Source organism: Perognathus longimembris, chromosome 7 (genome assembly GCF_023159225.1).
Source record: "Perognathus longimembris pacificus isolate PPM17 chromosome 7, ASM2315922v1, whole genome shotgun sequence".
NCBI classification, from domain to species: domain Eukaryota; kingdom Metazoa; phylum Chordata; class Mammalia; order Rodentia; family Heteromyidae; genus Perognathus; species Perognathus longimembris.
The window spans coordinates 32,988,463-33,008,685 of record NC_063167.1 but is presented as its reverse complement, the minus strand read 5'-3'; the positions used below and the strand labels follow the sequence as shown (position 1 = coordinate 33,008,685).

Below are 20,223 nucleotides of genomic sequence, written 5' to 3'. Positions count from 1 at the left end.
ATGGATGCTATGGTTTCCCTCATAGGTAATAATTAGTACATGTTTAGGTTAGTCATAGCAGAAGATCACAATAGCTCAATAGCTATACCTGTATTTCTTGTCCTACATTGTTACCCCTTCCCTCGTTTTTTCTCCGCCACCCCAAACCCCTCTGCCAGTTGTAAAGTTAATTTCCAACATAGTGTCTTATGAGTATCATTGTTGCATTGGTTCACCCTTTGTCCTTTGTCTCACTATTTTGTTATTGCCCTTCCCTTCCCCAAATCAGATATACATATACACAAGCCACAGGGTACTAAAATAAAAAACAGTGACAACAAGGGATAAACCAAAGGAAAAAAATGAAAGAAAAAAAGAAATAACTTCATACGATACATTAAAAACAACAACAACAAAAAAACCACTTGTTTCCATATCTTGGAGTTCATTTTGATTAGCATCATTTCATATGATCATTATGTACATAGCTATTGATCTATATTGATACTCTGCTAGAACTATCCTAGACATATTAATTATTAAAATGAGAGAAACCATGGAATCTTTGTTTCTTTAGGTCTGGCTTACTTCACTTAATATGATTTTTCCCCAACTATTTCCATTTCATTACAAATGAGGTGATGTCATTCTTTATGGTGGATGCATAGAATTCTATTTTATTTATATAATAAAATCAAATTTCTAGACTCAAAAATCAAATGTCTAGACAGAATTGAGAGTGCAATGCTGGCCTCTCATACTGCTGTGTCCCTTCAAAAAGTACAAGGGGGTCTTGAACCCCCAAATGAGGGTCTGAAACTTCTTCCAGAACCCCTGGTTGATGGCCCACCTATGTGTTCACTTAGGCCAATGTCAACTCTTACAAATATTAATACCAAAATTACAAATTGAAAGTACAAATTGAGACAGACAAACATATATATCACTTTTTTTTTTTTGCCAGTCCTGGGGCTTGGGATTCAGGGCTTGAGCACTGTCCCTGGCTTCTTTTTGCTCAAGGCTAGCACTCTACCTCAAGCCACAGCGCCACTCTGGTCTTTTCTGTTTATGTGGTACTGAGAACTCAAACCCAGGTCTTCGTGCGTGCTAGGCTAGCACCTCTACCACTTAGCCACCTTGTCAGCCCCCTAGATCACATAGTTTGATCTATTCATCTACTGAAGGCTTAGCTGTGGTTAAATAATGCTGTAAATAACATATCTTAACATAACATGACTTTTGAGAAACCTCCATACTGCTTTCCAGAGTGGTTGAACCAGTACCTTCCCACCAACAGTATAGTAGCATTCCCTTTTGGCCACATCCTTGCCAGCATCTGCTATTATTTGTTTTCTTGATAATCGGCTTTTAAAAATTTTATTGTTAAGGTGATGTACAGAGGAGTTACAGTTACATATGTAAGGTAGTGAGTACATTTCTTGTCAAACTTGTTACCTCTTTCCTCATTTGTCTCCCACCTTCTCTTCTCCCCAAATCTCCCTGCCCCACCCAAGTTGTAAAGTTGGTTTACCACATATTGTCTTGTAAGTATTGCTGTTGCACTGGTATGTCTTTTACCCTTTGTTTCACCATTTTGATGTTCCCCTTCCCTTCCTGGATTGAGGAAAATATGTATATATATACAATACCAAGGGCACCAAAATGAAATGCAGTGACAACAGGAGCTAAACCGTAGGGAAGATAAACAAAAGGAAAAAGAAATAATTTCACATAATGTGTTAGAAATAATAGTGATAAACTGCTTGTTTCCATAACTTGGAGTTCATTTTGCTTAGCTTCATCTTATGTGATTATATGTACATGGCTATTGAGCTATTGTGATCATCTGCTAGGATTATCCTAGACATATACTAATTATTACCAATGAAGGAAACCATAGAGTCTATATTTCTTTGGGCCTGGCTCACTTCACTTAGTAAGGTTTTTTCCAAGTCTTTCCATTTCCTTAGGAATGGAGCAATGTCATTCTTTCTGATAGATGTATAGAATTCTATTGTGTATATATACCACCATTTCTTGATCCATTCATCTACTGAGGGGTATATGGGTTGTTCCATATTTTAGCAGTGACAACTTGTGTTGTAATGAACATAGTTGTGCTGGTGGCTTTAGTGTGGTCTTATTTGTGATCCATTGAGTAAATGCCTGAAAGTGGGGCTGCTGGATCATAGGGGAGCTCTATGTTTAGCCTTCTGAAGAACCTCCATACTGCTTTACATAGTGGTTGAACAAGTGAACGCTCCCACCAACAGTGTAGTAGTGTTCCCTTTTGGCCACGCCCCTACCAGCATCTGTTGTTATTAGTTTTCTTGATTATAGCCATTCTTACTTTTCTTTTATGGACAGGATGTTGAACATTTCTTCATGTGTCTATTGGCTATTCTTATTTCTTCTCCAGAGAAGTCTCTTCTTAATTCTTTAGCCTACTTATTAATGGAATGGTTGTTTCTTTGTGAATTTTTAATTGGAAGGTTTAATTTTTTATCTCTAGGTATACTTTTTTTTCCAAATTTTTATTATCAAACTGATGTACAGAGAGGTTACAGTTTCATACGTTAGGAATTGGATACATTTCTTGTACTGTTTGTTACCTTGTCCTCATACCCCTCTCCCTCCTCCCCTTTCCCTTCCCCCCCCAGAGGTGTTCAGTTCACTTAGACCAAACAGTTTTGCAAGTATTGCTTTTGTAGTTGTTTGTCTTTTTTTACCCTGTGTCTGTCAAAGTTAGTATTCCCTTTCAATTTCCTACTTCCAATACCAGTATAGATGGTTTCCAATATACTCAGATAAGATTACAGAGGTAGTGTAGGTACAACCACAGGAAGGAGATACAAGAACATCATCAATAATAGAAGCTACAGATACACATGGGACGTTGAAAGTAGTTACAATTGTGATATAACAATTGTTTCCATAACATGGAGTTCATTTCACTTAGCATCATCTTATGTGATCATAAGGGTATAGCTATTGGGCCTTGTGAGGCTCTGCTATGGATTGCCTAACCTGTACTAATTATTCCCAATAAGGGAGAGAGTCCATGTCTCTTTGGGTCTGGCTCACTTCCCTTAGTTTAATTTTTTCCAAGTCCTTCCATTTCCTTACAAATGGGGACAATGTCATTCTTTCTGATAGAGGCATAAAATTCCATTGTGTATATGTACCACATTTTCCTGATCCATTTGTCTACTGAGGGGCATCTGGGATGGTTCCAGATTCTCGCTATGACAAATTGAGCTGCGATGAACATTGTTGTGCTAGTGGCATTACTGTGATTTTGTTTGTGGTCTTTTGGATGGATACCCAAAAGTGGGGCTGCTGGGTCATAGGGGAGTTCTATATTTAGCCTTCTGAGGAATCTCCATACTGCTTGCCAGAGTGGCTGAACCAGTTTACATTCCCACCAACAATGAAGTAGGGTTCCCTTTTGGCCACATCCCCTCCAACAATTGTTATTGTTAGTTTTCTTGATATAGGACATTCTTACTGGGGTGAGATGGAATCTCAATGTTGTTTTGATTTGCATTTCTTCTATGGCCAGTGATGTAGAGCATTTTTTCATATGTCTCTTGGCCATTCTCATTTCCTCATCAGAGAAGTCTCTTTTTAATTCTTTAGCCCACTTGATGAGAGGGCTATTGGTTCTTTGCGGTTTTGTTTTGGAAGAAGGTAATTTTTTTAGTTCTGCATATATTTTAGATATGAGGCCTTTGTCTGTTGAATGTCCGGTAAAGATCTAATCCCAGTCTGTGGGCTTTCTGTTTATCTTGCGAGCTATGTCCTTTGCCGTGCAGAAGCTCTGCAGTTTGATGCAGTCCCATTTGTCCAACCTTTCTTTGATTTGTAGCCTTTCTGGGTCTTTGTTAAGGAAATTCCATCCTGCGCCAAGGAGCCCAAGTGTTTCTCCTACTCCTTCCTTTAGTGTTTTCAGGGTGTCTGTTTTGATTTTGAGGTCTTTAATCCATTTGGAATTGATTTTGGTGCAGGGAGATATATAAGGATCTAGTTTTAGTTTGTTGCATGTGTTGAGCCAGTTTTGCCAGCACCATTTGTTAAAGAGGCTATCTTTCTTCCATACTATTGTTTTAGCTCCTTTATCAAAGATTAAGTAGGCATAGTTCTGTGGGTTCATTTCTGGGTCTTCAATTCTGTTCCATTGGTCTTCAGGTCTGTTCCGGTGCCAATACCAAGCTGTTTTTATTACTATAGCTTTATAATACAGCTTGAAGTTGGGTATTGTAATTCCTCCAGCACTGGTCTTTCTGCTTAGGATTGTTTTTGCTATTCTAGGTCTTTTATTGTTCCATATGAATTTCTGGATTGCTTCCTCTATTTCATTAAAGAATGGTGTTGGGATATTGATGGGTATTGCATTGAATTTGTAGATAGCCTTTGGCAATATTGCCATTTTGATTATATTAATCCTCCCAATCCAGGAGCATGGGAGGGTTTTTCCATTTCCTTAGTTCTGACTTAATTTCATTTTGCAAGCTTTTAAAGTTCTCATCAAAGAGGTCTTTCACTTCTTTGGTTAAGGTTATTCCTAGGTATTTTATGTTATTGGGGGCTATTGCAAAAGGATTTGCTTTCCTGATTTCAGCCTCGGTCTTTGGGTCGTTAGCATAGAGAAAGGCCATTGATTTTTGAGGGTTTATTTTATATCCTGCAACTTTGCCAAAATTTTGGATCAGCTCTAGTAGCTTTGGGGTAGAGTCTATGGGATTCTTTAGGTATAGGATCATGTCATCTGCGAAGAGAGAATGTTTAACTTCATCTTTTCCTATTTGGATCCCCTTTATATTTTCTTCTTGCCTAATTGCTCTGGCTAGTAAGATGTTGAAGAGCAGGGGACAGAGTGGACATCCCTGCCTTGTTCCTGATTTTAAAGGGAATGGCTTTATTTTTTCACCATTTAGAGTTATGCTTGCTGTTGGTTTGTCATAAACTGCCTTGATTATATTCAGGAATGTTCCCTGGAATCCCAGTTTTTCCAGGGCTTTTAGCATAAATGGGTGCTGGATTTTATCGAAAGCTTTTTCCGCATCCAGAGATAAAACCATGTGGCTCTTTACCTTGCTCTGGTTGATGTGGTGGATTACATTAATTGACTTGCATATATTAAACCAACTTTGCATCCCTGGGATGAATCCAGTTTGATCGTGGTATATGATTTTTTTGATGACCTGTTGAAGTTGATTGGCCAGAATTTTGTTAAGAATTGCGTCTATATTCATCAGGGAAATCGGTCTGTAGTCCTCTTTCCGTGATGAGTCCCTGCCTGGTTTTGGGATGAGGGCTATACTGGCTTCATAGAATGAGTCTGGTAGTGAACGTTCTCTTTCAATTTCATTGAAGAGTTTGAGAAATATTGGTTTGAGTTCTGTTTTGAAGGCCTTGTAGAATTCTGTTGTGAATCTGTCTGGACCTGGGCTTTTCTTGGATGGGAGATCATTTATTGCGGTTTCTATTTCAATACTGGATATGGGTCTGTTTAGAAGGTTTAAATCTTCATGGTTGAGTTTGGGGATATGAACTTTTTCTAGGAAATCATCCATTTCTTCCAAGTTCTCGAATTTGTTGGCAAAAAGGTTTGCAAAATAGTCCCTTATTATTTTCTGAATTTTGGTTATTTCTGTGATGATGTTACCTGTTTCATCTCTTATCTTGTTTATTTGAGTGTGCTGCCTTCGTTTTTTGGTCAGGTTTGCCAGGGGTCTGTCTATCTTGTTGATTTTTTCAAAGAATCAACTCTTTGTTTTGTTGATTCTTTCGATGGTTTTTTTCATCTCTAATTGATTTAATTCTGATTTGATTTTAATTATTTGCTTCTGTCTATTGACTTGGGATTTGGCTTGCTGTTCTCTCTCAAGAAAATTAAGGTGCTTCCTTAAATTATTGAGTTGCTTAAGTATACTTTTGATATGAGACCCTTATCTGTTAGATAGCTAGAGAAGACCTTCTCCCAATCTATGGACTTTCTATTTGTCTAGCTAGCTATTTCCTTTGCCATGTGGAAGGTCTGGAGCTTAATGCAATTAGACTTTTTAGCCTTTCTTTGATTTCTTTTTATTTCTGGATGTTTATTTAGAAAGTTTTGACCTGTGCCAAGGAGCCTTAGTATATCTCCCATCCCTTCCTGTAATATTTTGAGGGTATCTACCCTTAACTCCAGGTCTATGATCCATTTGGAGTTGATTTTGGTGCAGGGTGATATATAAGGATTTAACTTCAATTTTCTATTATCTAATGAAATAGAAGATACAATAAAAAAATTATATGGAATAACAAAAGACCCCAAATAGAAAAAATAATTCTTAGTTGAAAAAACAGTGCTAAAGGAATATCAATACCAAATTTCAAGCTCTACTATAAAGCTGTAGATATATATATGATACATATGATACATATGATATATATGATACATATGATATATATGTATATGTATATACATATGTATACGTATATGTATGTATATACGTGTGTATATATGTGTATATATACGTATATACATACATATACGTATACATATATATGCATATATATATATTTATATATATATATACATACATATCACAGCTTGGGGGCTGGGAATGTGGTTTAGCAGTAGAGTGCTTGCCTAGCATGCATGAAGCCCTGGGGTCAATTTCTCAGCTCCACAAAAAGAGAAAAAGCCAGAAGTGGCACTGTGGCTCAAGTGGTAGAGTGCTGGCCTTGAGAAAAAAGAAGCTTGGGACAGTGCTCAGGCCCCGACTTCAAGCCTCAGGACTGGCAAAACAAAACAAAACAAATAAAAAACACAACAAAACAAAATCAGTTTGGTATTGGCATATGAACAAGCCAGAGGACCAATGGAATAGAATTGAAGTCCCAAACATGACCCCACAGACCTATGGCCACCTAATCTTTGATAAAGGTGCTTTGTTTTTGATTGGTCAAGGATATGATAAGCCCTTTATCACTATTCACTCCCACTCTACTCCCACTACATTTACTGACAAAAACTGGACTCATGGCTGTGTTCCATAACCACTGGATATATGATGGGAATTATAATTGAGGAATCATTGAGCAAGCAATAGAAGATAATGGGGAAAGGTAAATTCTGGAAGACATTGTGAATGAGGTGGTCTTCTGAAGACTTTTATGACTAGACATAGCTTAACTATGAGACAGCTCCAAACTATACAAATAACTTGAATAAATATGCTAGGATCATATATGTAAATTAAAATTGTGCAGAAAGTAGGAGACCTAAGTATAGATCATATTACAGATATATTTTATGGGCCAAAGTTTAAGGATTTTTGCTATGAAGCTAATTTTTTTATTTTGTTCTTTACTTGGTGGAAAAGGCAGCTCAGTGAAAATTGTGGGTTGGGGAGCTTGGCTGGGTTTAACTGAAAATCAGGAAGACTATTTAGGAGTTGGTTGCTACATACTGAATAAGAGAAGATTAATTGGGAAGACACAAAAGTTAGTAAGAAATAGAAATTTCAGAAATAGAATTGAACATTTTCTTATCATGGGTCCAAGGTCACAAAGGCAATCAATGATAGGTCTAGGTCCAGAGCGTTAGCCAGGTGTTCTGAATATCTCTCCAGTCAATATACTACACCCACTTAAAATATGTGCCAGTAACATTTTAATTTCTAAAGAATGACTTTGAAAATTTCACCCAGCCTTTGAAATTCTATTTTAGTCATCATTATATGAGCTCTAAAGCATCAATTATTCATCATGTATTCAATGTATAATTACTAATTATTAGCTCTCAATATATATTTCAAGGAAATCACATTGTTTGAAAGAACCAATTTCTATAGATGAAGATAAAAATACTGCAGGAGTCAGACTTAAGTGGTCTCCATTTATTAAAACCATAGAAGTCTTGGGCTGGATATAAGAACCATTTAGATTTTGTATGACCTGTAGTTTATATAATTTTATGAAATGTTGTATATACTTAGGAATATAGAGCATATTCAGAGTAAGAACAATTACAATTAGTTGCTATAATCTTGGAATTTTCTGTGGATATAGGCTTATTAAATAGAAATATTTCAAAAAAGTGAAGCATTACTTTCTAAACTTTCTACCCATAATTCTCTGGAACTCCAAGCTCTCCCATGTGAGTGCTGAAACTTTACTTGTTTTTCAGTAAATGCACACCTTTTTATGCAGTTCCAATCTGTTCAGGCATCTTGTACTCTTCAAGTTCTAAAAGGAAATTTCAGTAAGGCTACTTAAAAAAAAAAAGTGCAATTGGCTTACCCTGTCTTTCCCGTAAAAGTAAATCTAATATTTAAGTCAACCATTAAGTTGAAAAACGAGTTTTCCCTCAGCCAACACAGTAGATTTTAGCTTTTGTAATCTATTGCTTCTTCTCATTACATTATGGACGTCCTTATCAACTCTTTTTGAGTTATTGCATTACATTGCTATGCAGATTGCTACTTCTAACTCGAAGCCTCTCATTTATCATTATACTGCCACTATAGAAATCTTTTGAAATTGAAATGGTCACTCCTGTAATCCTTGCTACTCAGGAGGTTGAGATGTGAGGACTGAAGTTCAAAGCCAGCTCAGGCAGGGGACTCTGTGAGACTCTTATGTCCAATGAACCACCAAAAAGGCCAGAAATGGTGCTATGGTTCAAGTGGTAGAGCACTAACATTGGCCACTGAGCTCAGGGACAGTTAGTGCCCAGGCCTTGAGTTCATACCCTAGGACCAGAACAACAACAACAACAACAAAAAAAAAAAAAAAAAAAAAAAAGGAGAGAAAGAAACCTAGCCAATCAACCAAAAGTTTTTTTTTATTTGAAATGTTAGTCTTTTGATATAGTCTTTCAATGGATCCCTATTTCTTTATGTTGATCTTCCTTTATAGCCTCCTGTCCTGGCATTCCTTACATTATTGGACACTCTCCCTACTAGCAATTTCCTAACCTGGCCTATTATCTTATTTACAGTGGGTTATTTTGAAGGCTGATCTTTCTGCTTTCTCCCACTCAATATCTAGAAAACACCTGCTCATTCTTCAAGCATGACTTGCCATTTCTCTTGATCTTTAGCAAACTTCACAACCCTAACTAGTGTTAGGCTTTTCATTTCTATGTTTCTGAAATACATTTCTGTATCTTGTTTCAAATATATTTCTTCATGGCTATATTTGGAGATAGTTATTGCTGGGTCAGTATTCCTTTTTGTTTTATTCTTAGATGATATGCATATTTTGAGGAGATTCATGTCTATTTTGAAATGGTTTTTTCCCCTTGATTTTAATCTTTCTCTGGAGGAAGAACTAGTCACAGTTCTGCATAGCTGGTGATTATTTAAATATACAGATTGTTATACAATAGTGATAGAAGGTGACTAAACTGATATCTGTTCCCTTTGCCTGTCTAGTCTTTTGAACAAGCAAACACAGAAGTTTGAAAACTTTTTCCCTTAAAAAAATTAAATGGTGAGTCACTGTCACAAATCTATTCTCAAAAGGAAATAGATTTACCCACAAAAGGATAGACAGAGACAGTAACCTTCAGAAGTTTCCACTGTTTCCCAAAAGTGAATATTTCTTATATAGGTGAATATTCTTTTCTAAGAGTATCTTTTTTATCCAAAAAGTCCAGTGAATGTGGTTACTTTTATTTAGATGAGATTGTGGAAATAAATAATCTGGCTAGGAAGGGAAAGTCATATGACCTTTGCTAATTTTCTACCATGATGAGGTTTTAATTTTTCTTCTATATTTATAGAGGATCTTCATATTTTTATTTCACATTCTAATGATGCTTAATATGGGTTGTTTCCTTCTCTGAGAGGATCATACAACTGCAAAAGGCTACAGAAGGACAGTTAAAAGGACCATAGTTGCTATGGATATTTAATTAAATTATTAGTTACATTTGCTAGATGATTATAATGCTTTGTAGATTCAATATTTGAAGAAAAATAAACAAATTTCCTCACTGTGACAAAATATCTGACATAAATAAGAGAAGGGTTTATTTTTGTTGAAGGCTTTAGTTCATAGTCATTTGAATGAATTTTGGGCCCATGACAAGGAAGAATATCATGGTGGTAGGGAGTGTGGCAGAGGATGCTTACTTCATAGTATACATGAAGAGAAAGAGAGAAGGGAGAAGAAGAAAGGATAAGAAGGGAGAGGAGAAAGGGGAAGGACAAGGAGAGACCCTTAACCTTGAAGTTTCTACTCCCTCCCAAAATAACACCCCTTGGTGGGGACATAGTGTTGTTCAACATATGAATTCAAAGAAGGCATTTTATTTTCAGTCTGTAACATTAATAAAGAATAGTACTTTAGAAAGTAAAAAGAAATATATTTTATTTTGTGTGTATGCTGGTGTTAGGGCTTGAACTCAGGACCTAGGCACTGTCCCAGAGCTTTTTCATTCAAGACTGTCACTCTACCACTTGAATGATGGCTCTACTTCTGGCTTTTTGATTGTTAATTGGAAATAAGAGTCCCACGGACTTTCCTGCTCAGGCCAGTTTCAAACTGCAATCCTTCGATCTCAGCCTCTTGAGTAGCTAGGATTATAGATATGAGCCACCAGAGGCTGGCCCTGGAACTACATTGTTGTGTATACCTTTTCCTTTTTGAAATCACAAAGCTTATATATTACTTTGTAGAAATAAAATTTTTGTGGAATTCTTTTATTTTATTTTTTGTGTTTGTCTTGGGGCTGGAACTGAGGGCCTAGGCACTGCCTCTGACCTTTTTTTTTTTTTTTTTGCTCAAGGCTAGTGTTCTACCACTGAACCACAGCTCCACTTTTGACTCCTTTGGTAGTTTAGTGGAGATAAGAGGCTGACAGACTTTCCTGCCTGGGCTGGTTTCAAACTGTAGTCCTCAAATCTCAGCCTCATGAGTAGCTAGGATTATAGGCATAAGCCACCGGTGCCTGGAAATATGGAATGTCTTTGCTGGCAGTTTTTTTTTTTAATTTATATAATATGGTTCTGGGGCTTGAACTCAGTGCTTTGCACCCTCATTGGTCTTGCTTGCGCATATTCTACCCCTCGAGCCATGCCTCCATCCTGGCTTTCTGCTAGTTAATTGAAGATGAAGTCTTGTGGCCTTTTCTGCCTCTGGCTTCAAACCACAATTCTAAAGATCTGAGCCTCTTGAGTCATTAATATTATAGATGGGAGCCACGGCTGCCCAACTCTTTTATATATTTGAAGTTAGGAAGGGAAGATAGCTGTATGTCACCTGCTCCTCCCCCTCCCCCCAAAAAAAGTACTGGTGTTGGCAGTTTTTTTTTTTTCTTAAAGACTGCTTCGCTTTGCTCTTTTGAAACTTCCCTTAGGACTGATTAATTCTTTCTTAAAACCTATGTGTGCATGCATACTTGCACAAAGAAATTCAAGTAAATGAGAGAGACTGTAATGAAGAGTTAAGTGTAAAATGGAATCACATTTTTTTAACTCATGTACATTTTTCCAAGACTCAGTTTACTTCATTACAAAATAAGATTTATCATGCTGAATGTCTGTCTATTGGGAGATCAAGTATTATATATAGTATTATATGGTGGATAAAGATATTTGTTCAAATATGACCTAAAGTATGATAGATTTTTATAAAGAAAGAATACTTACCTACTTAAAAGAATACCATGTAAATTCCTATTGAGATATTTAATAAAAGAAATCATTATTTAAGGTGTTTTATGTTTTTCTTCCTCTTAAAATGTGAGCACAAGTAAAAGATTTTTATATTAATGTTTATATCATGAAGATATGTATTTTCACTGTTTATAAAAAAGAATAATACATTCTTTCATAACAATTGAGATAGGATAACAAAGGAATTAAAACAAAATTGTCAAAAGAACTTTCACCATATACCATTTATCTAAACTTATAGCGTACCAAAATAGGCCCAAATAATCATTTATACTATTTACCCTTCACAGAAAAAAATTGCAGAAGTAAAATGAAGGGTTACTCTGGCTTCTTTCAATGATGGAGATTGGTCAAACACTGGTATTTACTTTGACTCTTTTTTGGTGTTCCGATTTTCACTTACTATAGGTAACAAAAAGACGTGTTCCCGATTTTCACTTACTATAGGTAACAAAAAGACAACTTTGAAAACAGAAGTGGGAAGGACACAGCAAGATGCTTGGATCACAAACAAGTTTCTAGGCATATGGCATATTGAGCACGTATAATTATTTCAAAATCTAGAGGTTGATGTTTTGTGTGGTATACTTTAAACTATTCATGTTAGGCTAGCATTGTTTGTATCCTGATTGAAAGATTTCAACCCAGAGCAATCTTTGGACATGTGTACAATGGTATATTTACAATATTAATTTTCACATAGTACATACTTGGTAAAATTAAAATATCATTAGAGACATCAGTAAGAAATAAATGAATAGTATCACATTTATAAAAATAAATTGTGGAATTAAAATGAATGAACTGAATATCATATATGAAGTTACATATATCAGCAAGGATAATCAGGGCAAATAAAATAAGTTCCAGAAGAATTATTCTTTATAAATATTCACATCATTTCAAAGTATGCAACAATTACCTATTATTTGTGAATATATACATAGACTGTTACTAATAGTGTTATTGACTGTCTGGTGCCTGCAACACACATAGCTGTTTCCAGTCATAAACTGATCCTTACTTGAAATTTTCCATATAATATAATGGTATAATTTGGTATGTTCCAAGAGCAACACAGCGGAGTTAGAAGTTTTAATTTTTAGGTCTTTTTATGTTGCTTTCAAACATGGGCTTACACAAGTACTAACGTTTCTGTTTTTCAATGTACTCATCAATGGGTCATGGTAAAGATTTAACAACATAAATGGTCAAATTGTTTTGAAAGTACACATTCCAGGATGTGCATGGTATATTATTACTAGATGTGATATGAAGCTGAAATTTTAAGACACATTTATCAAAACTTATTTATATTATTACAGTATTGAGACAAAATAATTTGCTTTCTTTTGAATTTTAGAGTATACATAGGTATTTAATTTTCAGATTATAATCTTTTAGAGACAAAATAAATAGCTTTTCAGCCAAGCTGTATAGTTCAATAGTCAGAGTTGTTATTCTGATTAATTCAGAACCCAATGTAATGTCTCCTTCCTTATTGCTTTTTAAGAAAAGGGGTTTCATTTTAAATTGTACATATATATGTTTCCCTCTCCCTCGAATCCTTCCCAATTTATTGCCATCAAGTTTGCTTGTCCCATTTTCATTTGTCTACATGAATTATTTTGAGTACATTTGTTCTTCTTCACCCACTTCATTCATCTGTACCCCTTCTAATACTGCCTACAACCCCAGGAGACATTTTTGGTATGTTATTTTATTTACCTGTACCTTGATTTTCTTTTGTTAAAATAGATATAGTAGATAGCATTTACCAAATGGACTCGGTTATGAAGATTAAGTAGGTCAGTATATTTAGCATTTAGGACAGTATGTGACAAAGGAAAATACTCAGAACATGTTTTCTGTAAAATTAATGTTCTATTAACTGTGTTTACATTAAATTAATATTAATCTTATCTAATGCAAAACAAAAGTTCATCTTCCAATTAATATAATCTCTTTAATTATGAAAATAGAGGCTGGAAGAATTTAAGTGACTTTTCAAGGCCATCACTTGGTAACTGATAAATCTTAAGACTAACCTATATCTTATAACTTCATGTTTAGTGTCCCTGTGTAATAAATATACTGCCTTCTACAACAGATGGCCTAGTAAACATTTTTGAATAGTAGTTGAAAGAACCAACTTAATTGAGGAATCTCCTTAGGGATTCTGAATACAATTGAAAGTAGAAAAATGAAGATGAAAGTCTTTGGTCTTAATTAGTTCATGTTTGTTCTTACACATCAATGCAAAGTTTTTCAATATGTATATATTTAACTGGAGGTAACTGTTGTGGTTCTGGAAAGAGGAATAAATTTGGCCTTTCAGACCAAATGTTAATGAGAGCAGATGAAAGTGACTTAAGTTAATTGGTATGGCTTTGGAGGATTATCTTATTGTCTTGGATCACTGACTGATCAACCCTAGAATTAGACAGCCAAAGAAGGTTCCAGCTGAAAGAAACTTAGAGGTTCTTTCCATATTCTAATTTTCCAGATAAGACTCAAGAGGGGAAATAACTTATGACACACTGAGTCAGTTGAACTGAAATCCAGGATTCTGACTCCATGAATAGTTTTCTGTCTGTTACAGAACAATTGATGCTCAGAAAAAAAAAACAATTGACATACCAATCTATCTAGCAAAATAAATTATTTAAAATATCATTACATATAAGTTTGGAAGTTTAAGGCTCAGGCTTCTTTGGATGCAGGTATACTAGAGCTCATTTAAAAACTATATTGCTGTTCTTTTAAAACAATGTTTTTATTAACCTTAACTAGTTGAACAAATGTGTTGTCATTCAACAAAGCAGTTTATGAAAACAGTGGGTCTTGAGCAATGTCACCCCTTTCAAGATTCTCACCCATCCTTCCCAATGCACCCCTTTCCCTCACTTTCCTTAACTTTTAGATTATATATTGAAATTTGTGGCCATTTGACAAAGCAATTTATGTATACAATGCATCTTGATGCATGTCATCCCTTCAACATCTTTATCCCCCACTTCCCTTATTTTTTATCAAATCTGTGGTATATACAATGAATTCTTGCCTGCATGCTCCTCCCTTCCTCAATTCTTTCTTCTACTTTCCCTTGCTCCACCCTCTTCTCTTGCAGGAACCCATTTTCTGGTACTTATTTTGTTGGACTTTGACATAGTCTTTCTAAAGAATAATACTATTTGAGCTCTCCACTGGATATTCTATTGTACTTCAGTTAATTCATTTGTAACTACTTGTATACCACCTAGTGTGATTACTTATATATTTAGAGGCACATTCTAGTTCCCACTAATGAGGGAAACCAAGTAACCTGTGTTTCTATGAGTCTGGCTTACTCAATATAATTTTCCAAGTCTTTCAGTTTCCTTAGAAATGGTGCAAATATCATTCTTTCAGATGGATGAATAAAACTCCATTGTGTGTGTGTGTATGTGTGTGTGTGTGTGTGTGTGTGTGTATTCTTTATACATTTGTCCATTGAAGGACTTCTTGGCTGATTCCATATCTTGGCTATAGTAAATAACAGTGAACATGGTTGTACTGGTAGCTTTAGTATAGCCTTGTTTGTGCGCTATTGGATAAATGCCCAGCAGTGGAATTGCTGGATCATAGGGTAGTAGATTAGTTCTATGTTTAGATTTTTGAGGATACTCCATACTGCTTTCCAAAGTGGTTGCATTCTGAACACATATGTAATGAAGTTTAAATCACTTATTTTGCTGAATCTGTTGGCATGTTAAGTGTTTTTCTAAACATCAGTTGTTCTATAAGAGACAGAAAACTATTCATGGAATCAGAATCCTGGATTTCAGTTCAACCACTGTAATGTTTAACGTTACATTCCCATCAACAGTGTGATAGGGTTCCCTTTTGGACACATTCATACTAGTATTTGCTATTGTTAGTTTTCTTGGTATTGGCCATTCTAACTGGGGTGATGTGGAACCTCAGTGTTTTGATTTGCATTTCCTATATGGCTAGAGATGTTGAAAACTTCTTCATGTGTTTATTGGCCATTTTTACTTCTTCTGAAAAGTCAAGTCTTTATATTATTAGCACATTAAATAATTGGGTTTTTTATTTCTTTGATGGGTTATTTGTTGAGGGTTTAATTTTTTGAGCTTTAAGTATATTTCAGATAGTAGGCATTTGTTCGATGTATAGCTAGTAAAACAAAAAAAAAACAAAAAAACTTCTCCCATTCTGTGGCCTTTCTATTTAGCTTGTTAGCCATGCCTATCTTATTTATCAAGTCTTTCTTTTCTTTGATTTGTTGTGATTCCAGATCTTTACTTAGTTTCTACCTGTGCCTAGGAGCCTCCTAGTGTTTCTCCTACTCCTTCCTGTAATAGTTGGCTATGCTTTTTAGAAGCAATATACAACCAAATTTTCAATCTGTCTGTCATCATATTGACTCTTCTTTAGCTGTTAACTTGTTTGGTAATTTTGTTGATTCTCTGCATTAAAAAAAAATCCCATCATGTTCTTAACATTTTGAATAACTCACTGCTTGTTAAAGTATTAGAAAGGACAGAGAGAGGTGTCACTTATGTTTACACATTTAAAAAATCTTACTATTAGTTCTATTGGTAGAGAAAATAGTGATTAGTTGTAAATTTTGCATTTATATGTAGCTAATACTAATTTTGTTTAAAACATTTTCCTAAATATTGTTAAACATGTTCTAATACAAATTCGGAATAGAGTAAGCATGATATAAATAATATAGAACTTTTGTTAGGGTGCAACCAAGCTCAATATGTTGGGCATAATTTACATGATACAGCATAATATAAAATACATATGGTGTTATTATCTTCATTTTTTGAATTATTAAACTAAATTTGTAAATTTTTTCTTGTTTCTTGGGAGACTTATGACAGGCCTAATGTAGTATATCTGTCAAGGAGACTTGTCGTAACGTTTAGACTGAGGTAGACTAATTTAAAACCTTCTTTATTCTGGGTTACGTCCAGGGTTGTTGGCCCTTACAGACTGTGAATGTTGAGTATACTCAACATTGAATGAGGAAGAGTGCTACTATCAGAGCTGACAAGATTCAAATACATATACAACTGACCTGCATTAACTTCTATTGAAACATAGTTCTCTTAATTTTTGTCACCAGGTAACCTTGGTCGAGTGGACCAGGTCTCTGAATTTGAATATGATCTGTTCATTAGGCCTGATACCTGTAACCCACGGTTTCGAGTCTGGTTCAACTTCACTGTGGAAAATGTGAAAGAATCACAGGTAAGTGATATAGTGCGAGCCATCAATGTGGTTTTTTAAATTTTTTTTTTTTGGGCAGTCGTGGGCCTTGGACTCAGGGCCTGAGCACTGTCCCTGGCTTCTTTTTGCTCAAGGCTAGCACTCTGCCACTTGAGCCACAGTGCCACTTCTGGTTTTTTTCTATACGTGGTGCTGGGGAATTGAACCCAGGGCTTCATGTAAAGGAGGCAAGCACTCTTGCCACTAGGCCGTATTCCCAGCCCCTCAATGTGGTTTTTGGTAAGAAGAAAATGACTTTGTTTTCTTTTAGTAAAAGCCAAATAATGACTGTAGTAGAACATATTTATTTTATTCGTAGCAATGACAATTTTGTTTCATAAGATACCATAAAATGGGTAAGTTATGCTTATTTTTGCTATCTAATGGTTATTAAATAATACATACATTTCTATAACGTGTACTTTATTGAACAAACATCATGATATGCTAAGTTTCCTTGAGAGACACTATAAAGGAAACATTGGAAATGATTGCTCTGACTATTATATGGGTACTGTTCTCTATTATCTGTTCTTTATAAAGACCTGTGAGAGACATTGCTCACTTGCTGTAGTTTCAGAAAAAGTTTTTCCTCTCTGTGCAACAGGTTGTTTATATTTTAAAGACAATATGATCACTGTAGCTCATTGTGTTTATCCTTTACTTGGTCTTCTTGGAAAAATCAGAGGCTATTTTATAGCCCTCTCTAGTGAAATATGGTTTTTGTTACTGCCTTTATCTATTAACTTTCAATTTTTTAAATTATTATTAATCTGATGTTAACTTTGGTTTTTTAAGCTCCATTTTCTAATAGTGAGTGTTTTTTGTAATCACTTTCAAATTTTTGTTTTTCATAAGCATATACTAATGAAGATAGGGAGATAAAACATAAGATTTGAAAAACATTAACAAAGCCTATTTCTTTTTTTAAAATTTTTATTTTATTATCAAATTGATATATAGAGGAGTTACAGTGTCATACGTTAGACCTTGGGTACATTTCTTGTACTGGTTGTTATCTCCTCCCTCATTCCCCCTTCCCCCCTCCCCCTTTCCCTCTACCCTCATGAGTTGTTCAGTTGGTTTACACCAAACAGTTTTGCAAGTATTGCTTTTGGAGTCATTTGAAATGAACTCCATGTTATGGAAACGAGTGTTATATTACTATTGTAATTACTTTCAACACACCATGTGAAACCATAGCTTCTTTTGATGATTATCCTCTTGTATCCCTTCCTGTGGTTGTACTCACCCTATCACTGTATCTCATCTGAATACACTGACTACTGTATATACTGGTATTAGAACTAGGGAAGTGAAAGGGAATATCAAAATCGAGAGACAAAGGATAAAAAGACAAAGCCTATTTCTTTAAATTCTGAAATTATGTACCATTCTGTTACTTTTGAGGCAAGTGGTTAGGGAAGATTGCATAAACTTTGTTCACATCATGATGTTACAAATATTTTAAAGTTGATAAAAGCATAGCCCTTGTAACCCAACATCTACCTTCTTCGATTAAGTATATCATGTTTATATCAGTGTGCGGAATTTAGGGACTCTGAGTCTTCCTTGATACAGTTATTTATGTTCCTAGTATGCTACTTTCAGCAAAAGAGAAGTAGAACCACTTCACTTACTCCTAATTGTTTTAATTCTTGACACAGGATTGATGTATGTTATATTTATTGAAGTTTAGGGAATACCTGGAAGAAATAAAATGTAAGTGAGATCTTTGTATATTGCTAGAATTTTAAGGCAAAGGGAGAAACAAAAGAGCTAAACACCACACAGAAACACTCCTCATGGGGTAATTTTTGTTTCTAGCTTTGCTTCTTAGTTTCTTATTCTCTGATGACAAAGTTCCTTCATCTATTCTCCACAATAATAAAATATACTCCTTTTACTTTTTTGATCTTCCTTAGGAAAACCCACATTGTAGCAATTTATCTGTCCCCAGGATTATTGTTTTCTCCTACCAAAAGCACCAATAATCCTCTAAGTGTCTTTTTTGTGTTTATGTTACTGATCGTGGACTATAACTCACAGCAGAAGCCTTTAGCTTTAGCATTCCAAATCTGTTGCCGTCACAAGGTAAACACATACATACTCTCATTCTTTTGTTAGGGTCCCTGTGTAATGCTATCAATTTGTGGTTGTCACATACACATACCTTTGCAAAACAATGAGTTCTAAAGTATAGTCAATTCATATGAATGAAGAGAAACATTTTCTTAAAAAGTAGTACAATCTTACAGGATTTGTAAGTTTATAAAAAGGATTACTTTTTCATTTCTGCACACTATATGTATATTGCCTACTACTCCACACCCCCAACCCACTAACTCCTAGGAAACGAGGCTGATTACTTTTAACAATAGAATCTTCTATCTTCATGACAGTCTTTGCTACATAGAAACTTAGCAGACACTTTGAAATTAAACTATTTCTTAACTTTGGGTCAAATTAATTCCTGGCCTAGATTTTAAATCCCTTTAGACTCTCTAAGTGTTTTACTTATGAGGAGAGTAGGCAATGAAGTTAGAACATTGGGGAAAATGTGTCCCTCCAGTTGTGCTACCTGGGAGAGATTTTTGGACAAGTTCTTCACACATTCAAAATTCTCATTTGCTTTTTCTAGTTTGCTTACAGAGATATCCTTTCTATTTAAAATACCACAGGACAAATATTGGAACTTTACCATTATGTGTGAAAATTATAAAGTCTCTATGGCCATCTTATCTATCCATTGAGTAAACAAGCAATATGACTGTGCTGCAAGGTGTTATTCCAATAAGAAAATTGGGTATGTTTTATGAATGTTTATCTTAAAATTGTTGGAACTAATATTTTATCTGTCTCTGGGTGCTGTCTACATGGCTGGTACTATTCTACCTGTGTTACAATTAGAAATGTTTATCTGGTTTCCGGAGGCTGATGTTTTATCAGCTTCTTTCTGTAGGCCACTGCCTCATCAACTGTAATCATATTACATAGTTATGGAAATCTGTCTAAAGAAAGCATAAAGATCTACTGGAAAGATACAATATATATCCCTAGCTCACAGGATATTTGTTTTCATGGTTGTCTACATGAAAGGGAATGGTTTACTATTAAGTTTGACTTGTGAAGTCTGTTTTTATAATGTCTCATCCTATAATCTTTTCTATCTCTTTCCAATTTCCGCTAAAATGAGAGCTGCATGAATGCAATCTCGTCAAAATCCTTATTTATGTCTTAGTACTACCAGACAAAAATTATCACAGACTGACTACATCAAATC

The 20,223-nt window shown here is 35.0% G+C and overlaps 1 protein-coding gene across 1 annotated transcript in view; it reads left to right on the top strand.

Annotated features, from left to right (window-relative positions):
* Positions 1-20,223, top strand: part of Agbl4 (AGBL carboxypeptidase 4) — a 1,006,503-nt gene that overhangs the window by 138,649 nt on the left and 847,631 nt on the right. The window contains exon 3 of the mRNA XM_048351274.1: positions 16,798-16,922. Coding sequence (XP_048207231.1) covers positions 16,798-16,922 — 125 coding nt within the window. The remainder of the gene's footprint in view (positions 1-16,797; positions 16,923-20,223) is intronic.